Raw genomic sequence first — 25,369 nt, 5'->3', positions numbered from 1 at the left:
CTGATTCCCCCTCCCCGTCAGCCCCTCCTTATCAAAACTTAAAGCTGCCACCCCAGCACAACACAACGATCGCCACAGACAAGCAAGCAACAGCAACAATGAGCTATGACAGAAGGGGGGATGTGGATATTTGTGTGTCTGTGTGTGTGTGTCATGTGTTTTTGTGCATTTGAGTGTATGATGTATGTGAGTGCCTGCCTGCTTCAAGGACTTTTTGCATTCAATGTGAGAGGGTGGTTAAGCATGTACATTTGTATGTGTTTGTGTGTGTGGGGGTGGGAGGCTGAGTTTGACTCGGCTATATGTTTTTGTGTGTGTGCGTGTGCCCACATATGAGCATACGGGAGGGGCAGGCAGGCGAGGTGGGGTGGGTGGGAAGTGGTTGTTTTTACTTATCAGGATCTGTGATAAAATAGAGAACTCGACAAAGACGGAGGGCTCGGTGGCAGAGGAGGTCTCCGTCTCTGCTGTGGGAGTGTGTGTGTGCGTGTGTGTGCGTGTACATGTGTGTGACTGTGTCTTGGCGTGTGCGGCTGTAAAACTGTCACACACATCAGAGCTGCCATCGCTGTATGCGTTTGCTACTATTATTAACCACTATGTACGCACACCAATATGTTCCAGAGAGCCCTCCCTGGCGCACTGCATATGGCACACAAACCCAAACAGACACACACATATGCGCAAACACACACACACACACACACGCTTTCTGTGCAAATAAAAACATTTGACTTGCCAGATTTGAGAGTTGTCACAGCCCCGCCCACATCAGTTGTCTGTGTTTGAGTGACAGTCTCGAGGCTGTAGAGACTCTAATCTCATGCAGGACCAGTGGGAAGTGATGTGTCTGTCTGTGTGTATAATGTGACATGGAACAGCAGACATGTTCTCTCTATATATATACCTCCTAAGTAACATACATACATAGTCTGTTCAGCTCAGGTATACTGATACCATACAGTCCGACATTTTTAATCTGCTGTCTTTAGCCATGAAATAGACTCAACGGCTGTTTCTGTTTCTGAAATCAGACAAGATCTACCTTCACCATAGCAATATATTTTAGGGCTGCAATTTATAAAAAATAAGACACAACGCACTCGACTCACGTAATAACTTAATAATTTGAATGCGGGGTGCTAAATCCCTCTTGTAGTGAATAGACAAAAAGAAAAATCAAGGACAGAACTCCTATTAAGACTAAAATTTTGTCACATGGACGTTTCAGTCAGGATGCCCTTCTTCAGCGTGTGTTCTGGCAAATTCACAATCAATCTACACAGGTGTGTTAATTATGGGTTACCACAAACTGCACAACAGGTACATCAATTTGTGCAATTTATCAAATAATCTGTCAATTCATTTTTGTCATTACAAAGTGTTAAAAAATAGTGAAAGAATAGCCATCACGCAATTCTCCGCACCCACTTCATTAGGTATACTTGTACAATCTGATGTGATCCAATACAACAGCTCTGCCAAAGACAATAGTGTTTTTTATTGACACTGTCAGAGATGTATTAATTTAACAAAATGTTATTATTGAGGTTGTAGAGAGGTCATATTTTGACCACCCCCTTTTCATTCACAAGAGGGACAGTATTAGGAGTACCTTTGAATATAATACACTGCAGGGCAACATGGTGTTGTCACAAGACTGGAGCTTTCCAACTTCAATACAACACCTTCAAAATTATCGATATCCAATACCACGTTCGATATCACAGCTAAAATCGACATAACACTGACGGCGCCAAATTTGGGATTTTCATTAAAAGATAAATATAACAAGGTTTGAGTACTGTGTGTTAAGAACAACAGCAGCAAAGTTAATTTAGTTCTGAAGGAGATGCGGCAGTGCATAAGTTACTTCATTCTTGGAGAGGAAAGCAAAAATATTCATCTGATAATGCTCATCATTCAAATATTCAGAATCAATATGTATAGATATATCAATATTTTTGACAAAACCAGTACAATACCACCACTCACTATGAAGTCAAGTAGAATATTTACCCTTTTGCTGACCGTGTCAACAAAAACTGAAAAATGATGAGCTTTGTAAAAGAATTCATGGCATAGTAGTTGTATTAGATTACATAATATTGCACACGTGTACCTAACGAAGTGGTCCATGACATCAATATGACAACCACTGACGTTGTCTAATGATAGGAAGGAGCAAGCTTATGTTATTACTAAATGTAACGTCAGTGGTTGTCATATTGATGTCATAAACACACACACATATGTGTGTGTGTGTGTGTGTGTGTGTGTGTGTGTGTGTGTATATATATAAATAAAATAAAGTAAATATAATATAAACTTTGTAGGGAAACTGCTGAAGAGGAAAAACACACCAAAACATACCGCCTGTTGTGCGTGCTGAAGCACTGTTACCAGCATATACTTGGGATGAAACTTTTGGTCGAGGTTTTGAGATACCCCTCTCTGAGATTTCTGCCTCCAGCCTGATACAATGGAGTCTAACAGAATATAATTAATACTGCTCACAGAACTGAAAAGTTGCATTTTATTCGCAGCATGTCTTTTTGGAATTCGTGCCTCCATTACTCCAGATAATCTACAGACTTCAGAACATACTTCTACATGCAAAGAGATGTGAAAATCTCAAAAACCAATATCTAAAAAAACATTAAAAAAATATCTCTAAACTAGCAAAAATAACACAAAAACTATGTGCATGGCTACATACCACCAGTGGTAGAAGAGAGAAAATATGTGTTTTGGTAATTTGGATGAATCAACCTTTCATACTGAACTCAACAGTGTTCCTGTTCCAGCAGCCTTTACCAAACAGACAGCTTGTATGAGATCTGCAACTCATAATCTTTCTTTTCCTCATCTGTCAGTCTGTTTCCAGTTTCCTACATCATACCTGTATTTCTGATAACTCTTCCTCGGATCTGTAGCTCTATTTCCACTTCCCTCCCTCCATGACTGGGCCCTATACCATGGGGATATCTAAACAGGAATGGCACAAAGGGGGGTGTTCTTCCACAGTTTCTTAGTACAGTAAGCCCCCCACCACTACCATCACACACACATGCACGCATGCACACAAACATACGCACACTCCCCCTGCTTGCCATTTTCCCAAGACAAAAGAAAAAGAGGCAGCTAATATATTTGCAGCTTTGCGAGAGGGGGTGGAGGAGTGGGGAGGAATCTGCTGCTAGGCTGAGCTTGGCAGACAGTGGTGTATATGTGTGTGTGTGTGTGAGTGTGTGTGTGTGTGTGTGCTGTTTATCGTGAGTGGAGACAGGGGTATCACTCAGTGAGACAGAATACTCTGGGTTCCCCCAGCGGACGATCCTGCTATCACTGCACCACAACACTACAACACACAGCAGCACTGTGCAGCTTTGCACCGTACCCCTGCAGAATAGCACCGTACAGCAGGGAAGAGCAACAAACTTTGCAGCACAGGGCGACAATCTCGCTTTTCTACTCTTAAAAAATAGGCCTAAACTTCACTTTTATTCCTGCTCTAACCTGATTCTTTTAGAAGTAATTGTGGTGGGTTAGGTTATATATAGTTGAGGCATACAGCAGGTACTGGGGGGATTTGACACATGAGAGATCATACTCTGTGGGATAGGCTCGACTGTTTCTAGCACACATATACATGCACCTCCCACTTGGCCACTCACCATGAGTAAAAAGGGGGGAAGACAGCTTTTAACATCACAGCAAGTGGACATAATGTTGTTAACCAGGTTTTTTTTTTTTTTTTTAAAGTGTCTTTTATAAACTGATTAAATGCTTAACACAGCATCAGCCATGGTGTTTCATTTTGGGTGTGAACTTCATGAGCAATATTCATTTTTCCATATGCTTGCAAATGGATGCAAGGAGGGAATGAATGAGGATGGAGTAAAAGAGCAAAAAGCTGAAACCATGAGGAAAAAAAAGAGGAGAGAAAGACAGACAGACGAGTGAATGTCATGAGGAAGGAGAGATGGAAAAGGTATTCGATGGACGGAGCAGAAGGAGGGAGGGAGGGAGGGAGGGAGGGAGAGAGAAGCAGCACAGTTCATGCCCCTCTCCCCATGCAGCGAGGACTCCTCCCTGGGGGGACTCAGACTTTAAGCCCCTGCCCTGCTTTATATTCCCCTGGCTACTGCAGCCAGATCAATCTAGCTAGCTACCCGGTGTAACTCAACCCAGTTCAGTGCAGCCTGGCCCCCAGAGCCCTCCATACAGGGTGTAGTTTTAGGAGGAATGGAGGCTGGTGGCAGCCAAATTTGTAAATGTACCACTGGTATACCCATATTAGAAGCAGACTTTAGAAGGACAGTATCAGTGTTTTTGCATGTGTTAGCCCATTACTACAACTCACATGTAGTTTGCATTACTGTCAGCTGTTTTCAAAGCATGCCACACTGTTTTAGAATCCTGGATGTGTTTTTTCACTTTATAATCCATCACAGTGCACATTGTGCCTGCTTTTATTTTTTTTTGTCAGAGTTAATTTATTATTTCCTGGTAATGCAATTGTAACTGCAGACTTGAAAAGCCTGCACTGCATTACCACACAAAAATAACATAACTCAATATAATGCGGACAAGATGTTCCACTGTGATGGATTACCTAACTCAAGTTAAGTTTTTGCAAGATGAGTTTTTACACCAGATGGAAATGAACAAAAAATCAATTAAAGCTGGAAAAGGAGGTAGTAAAAGATCCATGAGGATTCAGCTGTGAACTAAGCTCAGCTCAGGTGCAGTGTGTCACATGTGCACAAGTCATCAAAGGTCTGAAGAATCACACCAGCTCCGAATTTCTGTTATTTCGATGAGGTAACAACCTTCCCAGCCATGTTAATAGTTTTTAATTCAGTGTCTGTGTAAAGGCATCATTAAAGTCACTGCGTAAAATATTATAAGGTCAGAGGATTACACATTAGCTCATGATTCAAACTGGTGATCAGGCTATAAGTATGTGTGTCAGATAACTCATGACATCACGTTCAAATTAACTAAACATTAAGCTAAATTCCAGGTCCACAAAAGCCAGGATGCTTCTGAGTCCCTAAACTGAGCGAACACCATCCACTGACGAAAACCACGAGATAACCTTGAGTTAAAGATATGTCGAATTTCTGCTTTAAAATGTCTAAAAACTGATAGACCTTGGTTATATATTTTGTTCAGTTGTGTACTAACATTATTCCATATGTTTCCAACAATCTTCCAACCCAGAGAAATCAGTAATCTAATTCAGGTAATGGTGTGTTTCATTTGGTCAGCTGTCACAATAACTTCCAGGGAAACATCATGATGATACGTTGTGGAAGGAAGTTGGCAAACAGTCTCAACATAACATGAATAAAACTTCCTTTATCTCTTCTGTGAACATTTCTGCCTGAGTCACGTGGTTAGATTTTCACTGGTAACTGTGGTTGTGTAACAATGAAGACAACTCCCATGAGTTCACGCTACATTACGACATCATCAAACTACACCTTTTTTTTCATTGTTTTTATTTTGTTGTTATTTGATTTGATTTTCATTTAAGACCCATAGCGACAGAAATTACAGATTGCACGCTTAAGATATTTTGACAAACTTCTAATTGACGTTAGTTGCACTCCACAAAGTTTTAGGAATGCTGAACGTCACACACCTTTTTACACAAATTACAAAACTCTTAACTGTATAGGATTGTTATCATGATCCAAAATACTGGAAACTACATGTTGGAATTCTGTCGCTGGGTGGTTGACTTCATAATTATTTTAATAATTTAAATATATATTAATTTATATATTTTTGCTCAGGCTATGCAGAGTATTCCCCAGCTAGTGCCTGCTGTGCTGGAATCAGAAGTATACTTTAAGACTTTGAGGTAAAAGTTGAGAGAGACCATCTTCTGTGGATATGTTTAATAACTGCAAGAAAACTGGCTTGTGCAAAGCTATCTTTTCTATATATGTCAAACATGCAGTATAATGGAGTTTTAAGGCAACAGTGGTAGCAGCAGGCAGGGACCCTGCTTATCCAGCCAGCGCTTCAACAGTATAATGACACAGTCAGCAGGGCTACTAACACATCAGCGCTGGAAACCACAGTGTCTCCACTCACCCTTCCTTCACCTCTTCCTCCCGCACGCTCTTGTGCCCTCTTCATCACCTCCTCTCTTCCTTCCCTTCTCTCTCGTTCTCTCCATCCCCCACTCTCCGTCCTCTTTCACCTCCCTCCTAAACCCCCTGTCGTCATCTTGGATTCCCCCCTTCCTGCATACCCCACCTTTTCCTCACCCTTACCAACACCCCTCGTCCCCCCTCTTGCCCCCCTTTTCTCCCCCTTTTCCCAATTAGTCTGTCTGTGTGCAGCTACCCAGCCGATCTCTGCCCATCCTGCCGGTGCTGGTTCGCTCACCCAGCCCCTCTGGCGAACATGACAAAGAGAGATCCTCAGTATTCAAACAGACACACTGCTTTCAAATGCCGAATGGCAGGGTCGACCTGGGTGCAGCTTTAAGCAAAATATTCAAATTCTCAGCCTTTCTTTTTTAAGAATTTGCATGGATATGCATTCATTTGCAATGTGTAAAGGCACAAGGACAGCTGAGCCTTGGTTTTAGAGAGAGAGGGGGAAAAAATAAATAATGCAGAATAAAAATGTATGATGGTATGAAACCTTGATTGGGTAGACTGGTGGATTAAAAATAGGTTCCAAACTAATAAAAGCCCAAAGCCACAAACGTATGACTCATGTTACTGATGAGCTGATTATTATCAGTTCTTTCACTTGGAAAAGGGAGGGTATTAATCTGTGATCTAATACACTGTAAACAACAAACTTCCTGAACAACTTCCTGTGTCTTTAGTGTCTCCAAACTGCACCAGAAACCAAAAGGTTAGTGCATGTGATACTCTTAACGAGAAGATAGAGTCTTAAAAAGAAAGACAAAAAACCAAGAGGGTGAGGGAGAAGAGATACTGTGGATATGTAAATGTTTAAAGCCTTAATAGAGCTCTTGAAAACATTTAACATTGTAAATCCTGAAGAAAAGAAAGCTCTGAGGCAAACTTAAAAGGGCTAAATCATGTGTCTCCATTTTCTTTCCTCCCATTCTATCGCTATTTATCATTCAAATACATTGTTAACTCAATAGAATTAACCAATAAATATGGAAAAGGTACAAGAGATTAATCTCCTGTCATATCATAGACCACAGCATATTAATACAATGCTTTACAAGTATCAAACAATCTATATGAGGGACTTATTCCAATAATGTCTACCGGCCCACTACATCTTCCTGAGCAATACCATTATTTTTAAAAGCCAAGAAATAAATGCAGGTATGGTAGTAACTGGAAAGTATTGCATGAGTCGGTGAAATCTAAGAACTGCTTGACCACAGAAAGGCATGCTTGACCATCAAAACCACACTCAATTTGTTTTCAGAGTGCATGTCAGACATGACAAATCTACATGTTTATTTTTCAGTGATAACTTAAACTGATATTTATTAGCCAGTGGGAATGTCAGGCAGACATATCTCTATCCTGAGCAGCACACTCTCTCAGATCAGACTTCTGTAGGTGACCCTGACCTCTGGCCTTCCTGTTGAGACACACATACCAAGATAATTCTCTGGTGCTGATTGATCTGGTAAATCAATTTAATATCAGAGTGATTCCTAGATGATTATAAGATGGTCAACCGGAACCTTACCTTGACAAAAAGTGAACATACTATAGTTATATCATGGCAAACTTACAAATATCTGCCTTTATAGTATATCTAACATGTGGGATGCTTAGGTCTTGTCTTACTTACAGTGAGCCCAAAGCTCTTTATCTTTTTTTAAGGCAGCTGGACAAATTAATAGGAGTGAAAACATAATCTGATACAGACGCAGATAGAGTGAAACTTAAAAATGACTAAGAGAGAGAACAAGACAAAGGAAAAGACTAAAAATGACTATGAATGACAAAGACAGTGACAGGGGCGATGGCAGGGAAGCCAGATTTAGAGACGGAGATAGAGACACTATTCTGTAGGAATAAGAAATCCTTCAGAATAGTGAGGAGAGGAGCAGAAGAACAATGGGCAGAGGCACAGCCTCCTCTGGCCGCTGCAGACCGCAGACCCTGCAGAGATTTCTTTCATTAGGCTTTAATAGTATGCTGCCGGCTTGCCATTCTGACCTGCGCTCTGTGCCAGTAATAAGAACGGCCTTCAAAGCTGGACCAAAGCAACAGAGCTGCTTGAGAGGGGGGAAGGTGCAGAGGGGGGTGATGGAGAGAGGTGGAGGGGCACATGAGCCGATGAGGTGCACTTTCAAATTGACACGGGGGCGTTACATTTTCACATTGTTGCTCACTCTGCCCAGGCTGATAGGAGAGGGAGATAGGGGAAGAGGGAGTTTTGTCTTCCTGGATTTTTTATCTAATCCCCTCCACAAGTTTCTGTTCCCAGTGACCCCTCTGTGGCTCAGTGTCTGTGTTAAGGGAGGTTATTTTGGTTAACAACGGTCCCATGTTACCAGAGCTTTTCTCCGGGAGGTGTTGAAGGTGGCAGATTGATCTTCTGGCCTCTTCAAGCACTTGCCAACACCTGACAGTTATATGTGGTCTTATATTCATACTGTATGTGCCACCTCTGTATTGAAAAGAAATCCTGTTTGCTAAAAATATTTGTCATTTTCAAATCTGTGCTTTCAGACCCTTAAGGACATCACAGATGCCTAAACCAAGGACAAAATAAATGCCTTAGTTTGGCTCTCCTGTGTATTTCCACTGGCCTCAACACCTTACACCGCCCTCTTGAATGGAAACGTCACTGGGAAATTAGCATCCCAGAAGCCATTGCATTTACCCCGAGATGTCCTTGCTCAAGTTTAATAAGGGAAGGTAAAACGTTGCTTGGATTCTTTGTTTTCCTCTTTAGGCTATCATGCATATGTAGGATGAATTCAATCATTTGTTTTAACAAGAGGGATAACATCCCCTTAACCCCCCACTGCCCAGCCCCAAACTCATTGCCCGTCTATCAGCTGTTAATGAGTCACCTCCAATACAACAACATTCCACTGGGGTAGTATACATGCCATCCATTGAATTGCACTCATTTATTTCCTGCTTTTTCCACAATGGATGTATTCATGTTATGGGGTGAGGGGGCATATTGCTTGGAGGATAAGTATGTGGCGTCAACAATAACACTGTGCATTATTCCAGTGCTAATAACCTGTCCTGCTGATGTCCTTTCTACGTATCACAGATGGGCTCAGACAGGGGAGAGCGGCAGTATTATGCCTCTGCAGAGATCTTCTACTGAATATATTACCATGTGATAGGGGGAGATGTCTCACTCCCTAACACACACACACACACACACACACACACACACACACACACACACACACACACACACACACACACACACACACCCACACACACACCCACACCCACACACACTTGTAGTGTTGGGCCAAGAGAGCTGCATATGCCCCAAACATACAAGCATGGGCTTCATTAATGACGTGCCAGGAGGAGAGGGAGAGGGATAGAGAGAGAGACCACGTGTGTGTGTGTGTGTGTGTGTGTGTGTGTGTGTGTGTGTGTGTGTACCAAGCAGCCGGGGGGGGATTTCCTTCTTTAAGCTTTCAGCTCCCACTGGGCTTAGCTCGACTGTATGAACCCTGATGTGGGCCTGCCTCTAACACATGGCGTCACACACTCACACACACATACACACAAAGAATGTATATACTGAAGCTCAGCAGGGGAGCAGCAGTGCAACACTGGCTCCTAAACATTTGGCTGTGGACGTCTCATTGACAGATGTACATGGAATCTAGCAGAGGGGGTCAGGTCATGGATGCACCCTCCTCTTCCTCCTTCTCCTTTGCCTCCCTCTGTCCATCCTTTACACAACGCCCTTTTTGTTCTGCCATTATTTCTGTCTCTGTCTCTGGCTGGTGGCTGCTGGTTGTGCCATGTAACAGGGAGTGCAGTAAAGGAAAAATGTGCGCCAATTAAGCCGCATCGTTATATGTGTGATAGCTCTGTTGGCAACAGCAGCATGTGGTTTGGCTAAGTCTGGCATCTGATACCGTAAATATGAGTTTCCTGGTTGACAGCGACAACCTGTTTCTAAGTGTAGATGCACTCTTTCTTCCTCTGTGAATGATGCCATTATACTGAGGGAATTTGGCAGCATTTAAAAATATAATATACTGTACATTTTGGTGCATCCTCACTGAGCTAGCCAACGTTATAGCTCAGCCAAGGAGGAGGTCATTAATGTTTACATGCCTCTCTTCCATGATGCATGCTTCCTTCTGCGTGGCGATTAGCGTTAGCGGGTGTAGTTGTGAAATGAAACCGTGCACACCAAGGTTTGTGGATTATCTTGAGTAACCAGGTTAGATTACTGGAAAGAGACATTGTTGTTGAATTTTTCAAATGAATTTTCTGGCGCTTGGAGCACCACCAGCTGAGTGCCATCTAGTTCCATTATAGTTGAGAGAAGGCAGACATCTCTACAGCCGATATCTCCAAAGCCTGTCGAGAAAAATGTGGATTTAAACCCGACAAGGAGCTCAGACAAATTGGTGTAGAATAAAGATATCATTATGAAACAAAACAAGGTGGAACAATGTTTTACCACATGACTAACAAACTCCCCGTTCCCTATTCTGGAGTCTCTGTTCCCTAACTGCAGCCATGTGCACAAAAACAGTCCAAAGAACTAGACAGCAGTGACACAATCTCTGACAAAGAAGAAGAAAAATCTTTTGCTTGATCGCATATCATACAATTTACAACATAGTGAACCTGGTACTCACTCTGCATTTAACCCATCCTGAGGGAGCAGTGAGCAATGTACACACTCAAACAAATAAAATGCATAACGTTGCCTTGTGCTTCTCTTTCCTCCTCTATTTTGCTTGTGCTGTATATCCAAGGAGGCTACACTGCTGAGGGTTCAATTGTATGTACATTTGCCCCAAGAAATGTGTTTTTCTGTGCTTTGCTTGGAGGTTGGAAGTTAGAAATTTCAACTGGGAATTCCAACCTCTGACTGGAACGTTGGGTTGGGCGACACGTCATATAAGCTAAGGAAACACAATTAACAAGTAACATCTGAAGAACAACCAACTTCATGTTCTCTTCCACATGTCACAAACACCAACAATTCCTGCCTTTCAGCAACTCTCAGGGAACACACTACACACGACGCTGGTACAGGGTGACTGTCAGATGATTGTTAGCCATCAGCAATAGATGGTGGCATTGTCCATCAGCCTAACCTTACTCGAACACAACATGACAACAGTAAAAAAACACTAAAATCCTCAGGATCAGCCACATGAGCCAATAGAAAGGTTTACATTTGAAATGCTTGTTCATGTCTCTGATGAGTTGTTGACCAGATGGAAACTAGTTTAGCACAAATTCACCATCAATCAACTGTTGTACTTTTGAAACTATTTGTCCTGGGAGTGGACTGGCAGTGCAGTTAGCTCATAGGACTTGTAGGATGAAATCATCTATAGCTGAATCAACTACTGTCCACTTGCAGCTTGGGAAACACAAGCAGCCAACAGCTCTTTACTCCACCGCCAAAACACAGCACCGCTTTTCTTTTCACCAGTCACTGGGCGATGCAGGAGAGATGTGAGCAGCGGGGCGTAAAAACACTTCCCCTGCTCTCCTCTTCCCTCTCTACCACCCTGCTTCTCCCAGGAAGCCAGCCCAGAGGTCAGCGCAATCAGGACCCATGAGCAACAAAAGGGCCCTAGTTAGGCGTCCAGCTCAGTGCCCGAGCCAAAGGCCAGCTTCGTGGGGCGAGACTGTCCATTAGGCAAGACCCTGGAACACCCCGGGGATCTGAGGTGAAAAGGGTTAGAAAGAAGAATAAAAACACGATCAACCCAGACACATACACACACATATTCTCAAAGACATACACAGATCATATGAGGCCTTGTTTGACACTGCTGTCAGGGTGCAGTGAAGGGGAAAGACGAGACTGTGTGACACACTGAGACATCACACACATACATGTACACAAATTCATGCACACACACACACTTTTAGGCCTCCCCCCCCCCACACACACACACAAACACAATAAAGGTATAAATTTCCATCTTTTTATCTCTCAGTTTCCCACACGTTGCGCCTTGCTTCACAAAACTGGCTGTAGCGGCACCCAAAGAGCTGACAAAATGTGTTCATTCTCAACAGCTCGCCACAAAGCATCACTCCTTATACTCCCGTCATTTTGGAGGATTGGTGGCCATGTTTGTCCTTGTGAAAACGCTCTGGTCTGACTGAGGTGCTGTACTTTTCTCTCCAGCATTACCTCCTTTACCTTTGTCGTCAAGGATTTAATTTACTATATCACTCAATGGTGACGTTTCACATCTAATCTTGTCCATTTCTCAGTAACTGTGGAATCAACTTTATCACTGTAAGTAGGACAACATTTTATGTTTGGTTTTAGACCCAGAGGCCAGGAAATGTCCACGTCACATTAAAGAAAATACATTTTGGGTTTTTGCAATCACAGCATTACATTCCTAAAACCTTCATGCTATGAAAGTAAGTCGCTCTCTTTTCACTGCCCCGACTCTTACTCGATTTCTTTCTGGCTTTGTCATTCTACACAGCTCTCACCTTGCCTTCATCTTTTTACCTCACTATCCCTCCAATCTCGACTTCTTCACCTCCTTCCAACTTTCCCTGTTAACTTTTTTTTTGCCAAAAATCTCCTTTTAAACTCATCTAATTGCCATCCACCACCTCCCTTTTTCTTGCACCTACCTCTTCTCCTATATGACTGTTACTCTCACATATTGCTCCCTCCTTTGGGAGCAATACAAGGTCTCAACTGAGGGCTACATATCATTGTTTTCAAGTTAGCATGTCTGGCCCCCTGCTACCAAACCTCTGCACACCCACCTTGACTCCTCCACCACCGTTCTCACCCGCTATCCCCTCCTCTCCTCAGGGTCAACACTCAGCTCCCTTAAGGCTGAACCCACCAATCACGTCTACTGGCTCCATCCCTCAGACTGCTGCTGCCTCACCCACCCAATCGACCTCTCTTCCAAAGAGCCCCTATCCTGCCTCCCCCATCCAGGGCCTGGTCCAGAGCTGTAGCCACCAATCACAGCATGTCAGGCAGCCTGTCCTGATGGAGCACGGTGTCAGTGCAACACTCAGAGTTGCCGAGGTTGAAGCCTCAAGAGACCTGCCGCCTCTCTTCTTCTCTCTCTCTTTGTCTGTCCCTCCCTCTCTCCCTGTCTGGCTGATGACACAGTGAGCTTTTTGAGCAGAGATGGATGTACAGGACTACGTGAACAGAAAATAAGTAAAGTTCAGCCTGAAGTCATGGCATATCAAAAAACTTGACAGTGGTTAAAACTAAGTGAGCACAAAGACAGGAGCATTTGAGTGACAATACGACAAAAACAAATAACGTGACATCACGTACAACCAGTGGACGGAGCTTCTGGGAATAAAAAAGCAAAGCCAATGTAGAGGTGCCTTAAACCTGCGTTCTTTCTAATGGCCAGCAGGGGGCTACTCCACTGGTTGCAAAAATAAGCCTGATTGTATTTAAGTGTATGAGAAAATGACCCTATTTCATACATCATTTATTACAGTTTCCTAATGAGTTCATGGCCTCAGTCTCTAGTTTGAAGTCTTATTCAATACAGCATGATGTTTATCTTGAATATTATGGTCCCATTTAGAGTAAAAAAGATGATAGCAGGGTATGTTTCAGGGCATGGCTACCTTGCGATTGACATGTGTTATTGTACAGCTTTAGTGATTCGATTAGGGTGAATGTCTCAGGTGGAAGGAAACAGGGTCAGAACTGACATTACACCTTGGGTAGTGGTGGCTTTGATTCGTTAGCCATCAAGAGTTGCATCTGCGCAGAGAGTTTTGGGTATGAGTTGGAATAGACAAACCATGAGGTGAAAGCTGCAGACAAGACACTCAGCAGACAAAAAAGAGGTTGAGTTAACAGGGTTTGTTTCGACACGCCAACACAAACTGTTTGTGTACACCTGTTCAAACTTCACATCCAAAGTCAAGAAAGCTGCCGTCACATTTTCACGTCTAACGTAACAAGCAGGGAGAGGCACTACATTACGGCCTTGCTAGTCCTAGATTTAGCCAAGGTTAGCATAGCAGCGTAACGACCTCCATGACGTGTCTTTGGGTTCTCAGTCAGATCCAATCAGAATATCCCCGCCAGACTCCCCCTCTCGTTCAAGTATGGGCATTTCTGGCTCCAAAAAAACAAGATAGTGATGGCTATCATACCAAACTTGAGGCGTCAAAACAGTAGTTCCAAACCAAAGAGTGACATCACGGTGGGTTTACACAACACAGTAATACAAGGAAATATTTTGACAATCAAAACACTAGCAGTCCAACTGAACTGAAGGGCAGGAGCTATTTTTTCTAGGCTCCTTGTTTTGCACCAACTTGTAACAATTACACAAGGACATCTCCATCGTCGAAGGAGCAAATAAAACACTTTTACTCTGCCTAAGCTAATAAGTTCAAAATCCAATGTAGCTTAATTCATGACATGTTTTAAATAAGGTCTGTGACTCAGTTTTTCTCAGCTGGGGAACTCTTTCTTTGCTACAGCGAATGCTCTGTTCACCACCTACATGTTCCAAATGAAACAAGCTCATAAAAAAGGGCCTACAAGGAAATGTAGGAAGTCACACGGAAATTGCTCATGTAGAGGGGTAAAGTATTACTACATTTTTCATAACGCAAGTCCTGGAATGCAATAAATATGACAAATTGATTATACATAGGAACATATACGTTCATATCAAAGCCCAGATAATTCCGTTTTGGATCAAATCACACCTACTGTAGCCTTGGCATAAATGAAAAACAGCATGTTATATGGTCAACTCCATGCAGTATGCAGCAGGAAGATCAAAGGTTTCCCATTAAAATGTGTTGAATGGCCATAGAGAGTTAACATCAACTTTAGTTCACAGCTGAGAGAAGGCCTTGCAGTAAAATCTATTCATAATTCAATATTTCCTTTATTTCTCTCTGGATATTATGCTGCAACTAGGCTCGAAGGAAAAAAATGTGGTTTGTGTGTAATTTGCAATTTCCTGCAACATCGTCTTTTGAGGAGAAATCTGAGATGAGGTGTTTGGAAAGGAGAAGGTTGATGAAGCAGCAGGGAGCATGAGATACAAAGAGGGCGAGAAGATAGAGAGATACAGCAAAATTTAAGAAAAGATTGGCATAAAGAACATTATGAAGGTGGTGAAAGAAAGACAGGACTGGAGACAGTGAGTGAAAAAAATAGGGAAAAGATTATCAGGAGCACCAAGAGCTTGAACTAGAATGACGCATAATGCTGATATGCCAAGAAAGCAAACACTGAGTTATCTCTTTGTGTATGCATGTGAGTGCATGTGCGTGTATGATATGCAAGTAAACTGTAAACTGCAAGGAAGGAATGTGCTAGAAAAGCACAACAGAGAGAAAAAGAGATAAGAAAGAGGTTCTAGAAGATTAAGTGTAACCAAGTGTAAAAAAAAAAGTGTAAAACATCATTATTAAAACCCAGTATCCTTGACATGAAGTGTCCCTTTATCCTCAAAAAAGCTGTGGACAATACCAGTGTTAATCCACACTTCCTCCAGCATGCGTACCGGGTCCCAGTTAATAGGAATTTCTGCTGAGGAGTTATAAAAACCAAACAAATCAGATTTCTTCCAACACATATCTCGGCAGGCAAGGGAATTGGTAATAGTACAGTTAGTTTCCCAGACTTGTAGTCACACCCCCTCAGGTATTTCTGTTCTTAGCTCTATTTGAAGTGACATGACAGCCCAAAGCAAACTAAAAAAACTGAGCAGAAAGACAGATACATATATATTAGACTCATAATCAACACATTATAAATTAAATGTTAGTGTTGGAGCCTGTCAACTGTAAAATTATGGATGTGCCTGTAGTGCTGGCCAAGGAAGTTCTGCAATTTGCAGAAGTATGTATCTGTGTGAGTAACTTAACATTTTTAAATACTGTGGAGCTGCTCACAGTCTCTGCAAGATTTCAAATGGTTGTCTGTTTGTGGAACTTGCTGAGTGTTCATCATATTATCCTCTGTTCTCAGAAGAGTGGGCCTTATATACACCACACTGTGGTTTGCTAGAATTAACTGGCAGAACCATTTTCTGTATGTGTGTGCGTGTGGGACAGCGAGCATGTGTGTGTGTTCTGTCTGCTGTGTTTTTTCCACAACTTTGGGATGAGATCTGAGAGGAAACGGACAGATTTCCATCTGTCTGCTTCATTTGCAAAAAAAAAGCCCTTCTTGCGATTCAAATATATGCTTTAGCCACCTCTCTCTTGCCCTCCCTCCCTCCCTCTCTCTCTCTCTCTCCCTCTCTCTCCCTCTCTCCTTCTCTATCCAAGTGGCATCTGTGGATGACCAGGGCATCAAGAGTCTCAGGGGCTGAGGGAGGAACAGGGGGAGCAGGAGGGAAAAGGAAAAAGAGAGGAGAGAGAGAGAAAGAGAAAGAGGGAGCAAGCGCCTCTCACTTCATATTTCCCCAGCACCACCCCGGCGTGCCAGCCAGCCTGCAGTCTGTTCTCCTTTGAGCTTTCTATTCTACCACAGCACAGAAAAAAAAATCAATTCATATTTCCATAATCCACACTCCTGTCTGTCTACATGTCTTTGCCTCCCCCCCCCCCCCCCATCCCTCTCCTTCTCTCTCTCTGTCCCTCTCTCTCTCTCTCTCTCTCTCTCCCCCTCTCCCCTGGGGTAGACTAACCCCTCCACCCCGATCCTACGGCCTACAAATGTCATTACGCTGAGCAACAATAACGGCCTAAACAAAAGGAGGCCTTGCTCTGAGCCCTGAGCCCCTCTGTGGAGACTGTTGGCTGCTGCTGCCATATGCTGGCCAGCTCAGGCCACAGAAAGAGACAGAGACTGTGGCTACAGAGGACTCCAGCCTTCAGCCCCACAAAGGAGGAAGGGAGCCCTAATCCTGGTAATGAGGCCTGTGAATACAGCCTTTATGTATACGGGGGAAAGGGCCAATCCCTCTGTACACAGCACGCTAACTAGCCATCTTAAGGGCCATCTTATCCACACAAACGATCTGGATGACAACAGAATGAAAGAAAAGTAATGTTGTGGTGGTTGTGGGGGGGGGCTAGAAAGAGAGACGTGTTGGAGAAGAGGGATGAGACAGGCCCATGTCAACACAAACACTACTGTATGTTTACACTACGTTTATTTTTTTGTATTTCATCTCTCTTGGATTCAGCTGCTCTTTCTACTCCTTTTCCCTCACTTCCATTTCCTGTGCCTACCTCTGTAAGTCTGTAATTTCTCGCTCACACTCTCGTTCCCTCACTCCCTCTGCCTCTTACTCTGATAGCACGCTCTGGTTCTTGTGGGGCAGGCAGACATCGCCTGAAGCATCTTTCTACAAGCCCGTTTATTCCTCAAAGTGGATCAGAGAGGCAGGAGAGCTGTTTAAACTCACTGGCTTGGCTGCTGTGTTGAGAGATAGTTAGCCTATGCACATATTGTTGTCTTCTCCTCTATTTTTTTTCTCTTTTTTTTGTAGTTTGTCCATTTTTCCCTTCAGTCCATTGATGGGCTGCTGTAGTCATCTCTCTAGTGATTTGCTCCAGGACCTTTTTGATGCTGTGGCCACTCTTGGAACAGAAACAATATGTTTTATGTCTTGTTTTTTTTCCTGTCAAATCCTCGTCCTCTGTCTTTTTTAGGCTAACTAACTGACAGTGCAAAACACACACACACACACACAGACACACAAACGTGTACGCACATGCACACACGCACACACACACACACAGCAAAAAGCAAGAGTCATGGAGTTGGAGTAACAACATGATGCAACCTAATCGACTTAAAGAGTGATGTGCACAACACAGATATTAATACACACTCGTTTTGATCAAGTTGGATCTCGACTGTTGTTCTTTGAAGGTGAAGCCAGAGAGAAATAACAAAGACGCCCTGCTGTGGTGGTGTATTTTCTGAGGGTAAAGAGCAAGGCTTTCAAATAAAAGGAATATTAAATCAATTTAAATTATCCCAAAGATTTTTTTTTGCAAGTGCGTGCATGTTGTCCCCCTGAGACAGAGCAGATAAGATTCCTGATTGGCTTAAAGAGCAATTTGGGTCTTATTTTGTAGTTTGGACCAACATTTCTTACATTGTGCTCCAAGTTAATTTTTAGAGAAATCAATGAAAAGAAGTCAGATACGGCAATAAAAATGTAATAAGCATTTAAACAAAGGACAGGTTTAACAAACTCCAAGTTAGCTTAACTTATTTGGACGATAAAAGTAGGGATGAACCAATCTAACTTTTTATTTCCTTATACTAGCTTCTATACCACCACTCAAACAAACACAGATAAGAAGTGTGAATCATATTTGTATCACATGCATGATATTACAGAGCACAGTAATGTGTATGTGTAATACAAGCCAACTATTTTTAATATCTGTTTATTTTTGTTTTTTCTTATATTTTGAGAAAATCTGAAGTGTTGACAATCTTTTTAATGCCTGTTTTATTCTTAGAAACAATTTTATCTTTGGTGTCTTCTTCAGTAACTATTTTATTTTCTTATTACTACTTTTATCTTATATTCTGCATAACTCAGCTCAGAGGGATGCTTTGCTGTTTCATGTTTTGTTTTGTATGATGACAATAACGACTTAAATCTTGAATCAATCAAAAGCAGGTACTCAATCGATTCCAGTGTTCTTTTTTGTTTTAAATCTTTACATCTTGATGCATTGAACTTACTGGAATCATATTTAGTTGGCAGCCCACTGTGACTGAATTAATGTATCTAATAGCGGAAACACTAAATCTTACTTATCTTATAAGCAAAGACACTGGTTTTATTGAGGATCGGTCATTTGATGATCAGCATTATTTGCCTCAAGACCAATCTGCCAAATTGGACACGTGCATTCCTTGAGAAATCACCTGGAACCTGGTTAAACCTTGACCAAATATACCATAGTTGTGCACACACACAATGAGGCAACACAAGGGATATTTTAATTGGACTAACTTTCAGTTTCATCTTTAAATAAAGTTGCTTGTTGTAAACTTTTGGCTTGTTAACAACCTGTGAACGTCAGTCAGCTGTTTCTTGCACCTTTGAATTTTAATGTAGCAATGTTTCCATGTTCCCAGATCACAGTTACTTTTTTGCTCAGTACAACTACGTTATTATATTAATATATTCGCCAGATATACAAAAATAAGACCCAAGTTGTTATACTGTAATCATCCTTTACACCTTGTCCTCTTCAAAAATGTTCAACAATACAGACAAGTGGGAGACACTGAGGTGTGTTAACCCTGCAATACTTACCTCTCACCGAAGTGGGAAGAACATGGTGTGCCAAAAAGTAGTGCAAAACAGCTGCAGGTTTTGCTTTCAGTTTGAGAATGAAGCCAATAATGCAATAAATGTGAGACAATAGGAAGCAGACACAGTAGCACAATGAGAGAGAAAGCATGAGAGAGAGGGGAAAACAGAGGTGTGCATTCCTGTCACGGTTGCATGATAATTACTGATTCGTCGGTTATTGAAGACCTGCTCACTGCTTTTCATTACCAGCAACAGATGTACAATGAGATGGAGAGAGAGGAGGAAGAGGAGGAGGAGGAGGAGGAGGAGGAGAGGGCAGGAGAGGAAGCACTGATAGGGATGAGGAGGAGAGTAGCAGTGGTGGTGGTGGTGGTGATAGGTGTTGGGGGAGGTTACCACAGGATGGCAGGGTGAGTGAGGGCATTAGGCAAGGAAGGGAGATGGGAGATGAAGAGGAGGAGGAGGTAGAGGTTGTCTGTAACAGTGAACGAGGGAGAGGGAGAGAGGGAGAGAGAGAGAGAGAGAGAGAGAGAGAGAGAGAGAGTGAGTAAGAGAGTGAGAGAAGAATGAAAAAGCAGAGTGTGTTCCAACCTGGTCTGTGTGGTCCTGGGGGAAGCTCCACAGCACGGTTGGATCTAGAGGTAATTGACAGACAGCATTAATCAGCGGGTGAGAAACACACCGTCTTCGCTAGCTGCCTCAGAACACATACATATTAATGAGAGGGGTGGGGGCAAGGGTGGCTGCTGCGAGTCTGTGCACGCACGCACACACACACTTACACTTATATACTCACTTACACACACACACACACACACACACACAGAGCAGCGCACAGTGAAAGACAAGAGAGAGAGAGAGGGTGTCTAGGCTGTATGTGCTGTAAATATGCTAATCTATATTCTCAGTGTAGATATGATAGCTTATATTATACACCAAATCATGCACGTTTAAGAAAGTCCTATCAACATATACTCTGGTTCATTTGCTTAATTATTCCTACATTGATACAAGCCTCGCTGTTTGCTGAAGAGATGTAAAACCTAAGCTGAAAGGTTTAGAAATATAACAGCGGTTTGTGATTTTTCTTTTTCAGTAAATAGCATTAGTGCTGAGAGATGAACCGAGCTGATCAACTGATAGAGAGAAAGACAGGAAATTAACCAATACTGATTTTGTTGATTCATATTTAAGTCAGTGTTGAGTGCAAATACAGAACATTAGCTGGGTTAATAGTGTAACTACATATTAATTGATCAATCCAAAAAAGAACTGATAGATTAATCAATAGGAAAATAATCTTTGAAAATGTTGATCAGTTTTTTCCAAAACCCAAGACAACGTCCCAGAACCCCACAACCCAAAGATGTCCAGTTTACTGTCATAGAGTAGTATATAAACCAAAAAAATATTCACATTTAACTAGAATACGAGAATATTGACTTTTATTTTAAAGTTGAAAGCAAAATCCTGCACACTGTCTAACTTGCAAATACTGGCCTGCAATAGGATCTTGTTTAAGTTTTTAAGCTACTAGTGACTGATTTATTATTATCAAAATATTATTAAATCAATATTAAACGACTTATCAATTAATCATTGCAGCTCTACAACCTAGAGAGGTTCAACAACATGAAGAGTCATAACAGGTTGTTAATGTAGTATATAAATAATTAAGACATTTAATACAACAAATACATCAGCATGATTCTCTTCAGACTAATTGTTTGATATTATAATACAGATGGGCATTGTTCATTAAGAGATGTGGCTGGCAAATTGACACAGGATAAATATATCAAACTGCAACATTAACCATTTAATTTAACTAGTGTCAGTCTTGCAGCTCGTTTTCATCTCTCTTAAAGCTAGCTTCCAAACTAAAACATTAACCTCGCTTCTCACAGGCTAACACCATGTAGCTGAAAGAAACCAGCCACCGAGCCATAGCCTGAACACAGGGGTCTCTGGTAAACATGGCTTCCACAGCTCCAAGGTCACCCTGTGACCTCAGCAGGAACAGCGAGGGTTTGAAGAGACGAGCTCTCACATGCCAGGTTCACTGTCATGGACAAACAAAAGGCCTACAGGCTCATGAACACATCCTCATGTCCGCCTAAAGTTGGCTGGCTGAGAGGAAGTGAATCTGGAATAACCAAACATTTTGATGACATAGAAAAACAGTAACTGTGACTTCAACAGGTATAAACTATGAGGTTGATTAAGTCCCCTAACTGAAAGATGACAGACCCTTTATACAAGGGTTATAATGTGTGATCCTGTCCTGTGCATATGCTCACATGCTCTAAAAGACTAACATAGACATTTATGAAGCCAAAGAAGAGGACCCACTGCTACTTTAGTAAAGAGGACATGCAATACCACACAATGTGTAGAGTGGCTTCATGGCTATCACACCAGGCTGCCTGAGACAGAGAGGTACACAATGGACAAACGGATGACGGGACACAGCAGAATCCATCATGCCTTACATAATCCTGTTGGATAATTTCATGGGCCCCATCTTGAAAAGAGCAGAACAGGAAAAAAGCAGCAAAGCTCAAAGCTCTACACTCCAAGTCCAACCGCCCCCCTTCTCCTTACCCTATGATCTGCCACAGTAAGGGTTATTTTATGCTGATTTACTGGGTGAGAGGATGGGAACTGCTGCTGGAGTGTGATACAGGACAGAGGAAAAGGGACAGAAGTTGAGGAAAAGGGGGGGGGGGGCCTCCTACTATCCAGCGGTGATTGGCCAGGTGTGTGTAGGTATGAAAAAGAGCAGGTAAAACAAGTTAGCGATGGCTAAGTTTCATGAAGTTTCCCAGTGAGCTTGGTTTGGTCATTCAAATGGAATGAGTCATTTTTAATGTTATCGATTGCATCTCTGTCTGCTGTGAAAATGGTTTTTAAACTGACTCCATTCAAACCCAGCAGATGTCATATGCTGTACGTCACCTTTGAATTTATCTCTGTAGCCTCTAATTTATATCTTGTACTTCTTATGCACCTCACCATTCGATTTGACTCCAGTTGAAAGGGCTACGATGTGATTATAAAATGAAATCCTCAAATGATGAACAGATTTATTTGAATGAAAAGAATTAAAAATGAATTTACTTCAATTGTCTTTGCTCATGTTCAGCCATCCTCATCATCAAACTGGCTTCCGTGTGACAGGTCTGCATGACGTCTCCAAGAAATTCAGTTCCAAAATGATCTAAAATGAAGACTTGCATTTCTAAGTGGTGCAAACCAGCGTGTATGACTACCAGACTGTGGACACTCATTTTGACTGGACTTACTTTTTAAGAAAAGACAACTTTCAGAAAACGTGCAGAGATTTGAACAAAATGAATGCAGAGTACGAAGAGAAGGCTATAACGTTGAGCTTGAATGAGCCTTAAGGCTGACAAAGTAGCCTAGCTTATAACTTAAACACAATGCACATGTTTCACTGCCATTATGTCTCATTATTTCATTGGTTCAGCTGGAAGAAACATACAACCCGGTCTTGTTAAAGTCGCTCATAATGCCAATATTTAGGTTTTACATTTCCAATTATTGACTTTTCTGCATCGTGACATAATCTTTCAAAGGAGAATTGCGCTGCACCGAAGAATCAATTTTATCCCCGACCCCTAGTGATTACAATACTAGCTTTAATAATATCCCCAGTTCCAAAAGTTGTTATTCAGCATTTGTTCCTTAAACTGAGGATTTGCTGCTATATACTAAGCTTCATAGCAGTCGTAAACTGATATCGGATCATGTCACATACGATCTTCAAGTCAAAGATTTTATATGTACGTTCAATTCAGCATGGAGTCACACAGAGGGAGGGTAGTGAAGCTCGAGAGAGAGAGAGGCATGAATAGAGAGAACACAGGAGGCAGAAAACAGTGAACTGGAACAACACACAGCAATACTTTTCTCATGCAGCTGAGGACATGTGAGAACTTCAGAGCACTACCAAACACTTTATCGCTCATATCTGCTCCACCTCCACATTTCTCTGCCAATCATTTTGCTTTTCTTTTCCACCGTTTTTCTTATTTTTTCTGTCCTTCTCCCCCCTCTCCGTTTCCCATGCCTGCCTAATTTTGTCTTTTTCTTCCACAACCTTTCTTTCTCTTGATCCTGCCCTCCCCTGCAGCTTTCTGTCCTCTTCACTACTGAACCCCCTTTCTCTATTTTTCTCACCCTCTTGCGCTCGTCCACCCCTCCCTTTGGACGTGCGGGGCGTGTGGTGGACGCAAGAGGGGGCCTGAAGGGGGTTAAGGCTGAAAGTTGAAGGTTACGGAGGTGAAGAGGACCCCTGCTGCTCCGCCAGGGGACACAAATGTCACCATGACAGATCCTGCACCGGTTTAATCCACCCTCCCCTTCTTCAAAAATGCACACACACACACACACACACACACACACTAGAGCTCACAGATACTGACCAAAAATACAATTTATATGATTCATTCCTTAATACTGCAACACCAATGTCAACTGTAAAAAAAGACGCACACACAAAAAAGAAAAAGCATCACAATCCATCTTCTTTTCAACACATAAAAAATATTTAAGGGTGCAAATTACATGATAGTAATTCTCTCCATTTAAATGTCATCAAAATTGAATTTGCAAGGCAGGGATTCTGCACAGCCACACAGTGACTACATTTCTGTCTGCAGCCTCTGTGGATTCCGCTTTTTGGGCATTTTTAAAACACAGGCTGTGGATTTTACAAGCGTATTGTATAAATGTTTTGGCTTGCTCACAAGGTCATAAAACATTCTCGGCATGCAACAGACAATGGTAGCTGTCAGTTACAATAAAAAACGACAAAGTCAGAGACACAGGGGTTCTGGAGGACACCAGCCATGGCATACGCAAGCAAGGCTGCAATCCTACAAAGGGTAAAAATAGCGGGCCTTGTTCATGGTAACTTGGGATCATGGGTGCTAAGTAACAGTTTGCCAAGATGCAATAACTGCATTTTAGCTTTTGCAATTTGCTACACTAATTATTGCTAAGACTAATCAACCACTTCCTGCTATTTTGAACACCTCCCTACACTCCCTGCTACCTGTTTGTCCATGCATCAGTCTTGCTAACCATGCTCTGTTAGGCCTGCCTGCATAATGCATTGATTTGTTAGACATCAACCTCTCCGTCACCATCTATCTCCATCTTCATCCGAGCCAAAAATGCAAAGAATTCAAAATGTGTTTATTGCATTTCCTACAGTTGACAAAATCTACAACAAGCTGTGGCAAATAGTATGAAAACAGTCCATTTGATGCAACACCAGTGGCAGCTAGAGTGACAAGGGGAAAACAACCTATAGCATATTTCACCCTAGTGGAGCGTAAACAGATCCAGTGGGTGAGAATTGAATTGAAATCACCTATCCTGAGTTAGATTCCTTCATTCACACCCCAGGAAATGGAGGTGGACAAATGTGACGACAAGCTCAAGGAGTGACCGCTGCTCTCTGCTTACAAAGTGCAGGTGTGTCTGTGCGCAAATTGTGTACCGTACAAATAAATGCGTGTTTACACATAGACAACAAGCTCAGGGGTGAATATTTATTGTACAGTAGCATGTCCATTGATCTCTGAGGGCTTCAAGCGTGGCTGATCTCCAACAGTCACGATGGGGGCAACATGCACGAAGCCCCTGAGCCATGACACAGATACTGGGGAGAGGGGGGGGTTGGTGGTGGAGATGGTCAAAAATCAATGTTTTGGCTATTCCTGAGACGCCCGTCTTTAAAAGTCGGAGGGGGAGAGCGAGTGAGGAGAAAGGAGGGTTAATAGGTGAAGGGTGCTGGGAACTGAGAGCGGGGCAACAGGGAAGGAGTGGGAGGAGGAAGGATGAGGTGAGGGAAGAAATGGATGGATTGCCTGAGAGTGGGAGGTAGACCTCTGCCTC

General features: G+C 42.3%; 1 protein-coding gene across 3 annotated transcripts in view; it reads right to left on the bottom strand.

The window, feature by feature from the left end:
* dennd1b (DENN/MADD domain containing 1B) overlaps positions 1 to 25,369 on the bottom strand; it is a 114,927-nt gene that overhangs the window by 70,491 nt on the left and 19,067 nt on the right. For all 3 annotated transcript variants that reach the window (XM_084354561.1, XM_084354560.1, XM_084354562.1), the window contains exon 3: positions 20,033 to 20,076. In XM_084354561.1, the coding sequence (XP_084210687.1) occupies positions 20,033 to 20,076 (44 nt within the window). The remainder of the gene's footprint in view (positions 1 to 20,032; positions 20,077 to 25,369) is intronic.

The sequence above is a fragment of the Pagrus pagrus genome (assembly GCF_965226575.1).
Source record: "Pagrus pagrus genome assembly, chromosome: 6".
Lineage (NCBI taxonomy): Eukaryota > Metazoa > Chordata > Actinopteri > Spariformes > Sparidae > Pagrus > Pagrus pagrus.
This window is presented reverse-complemented; position numbering and strand designations above follow the sequence as displayed.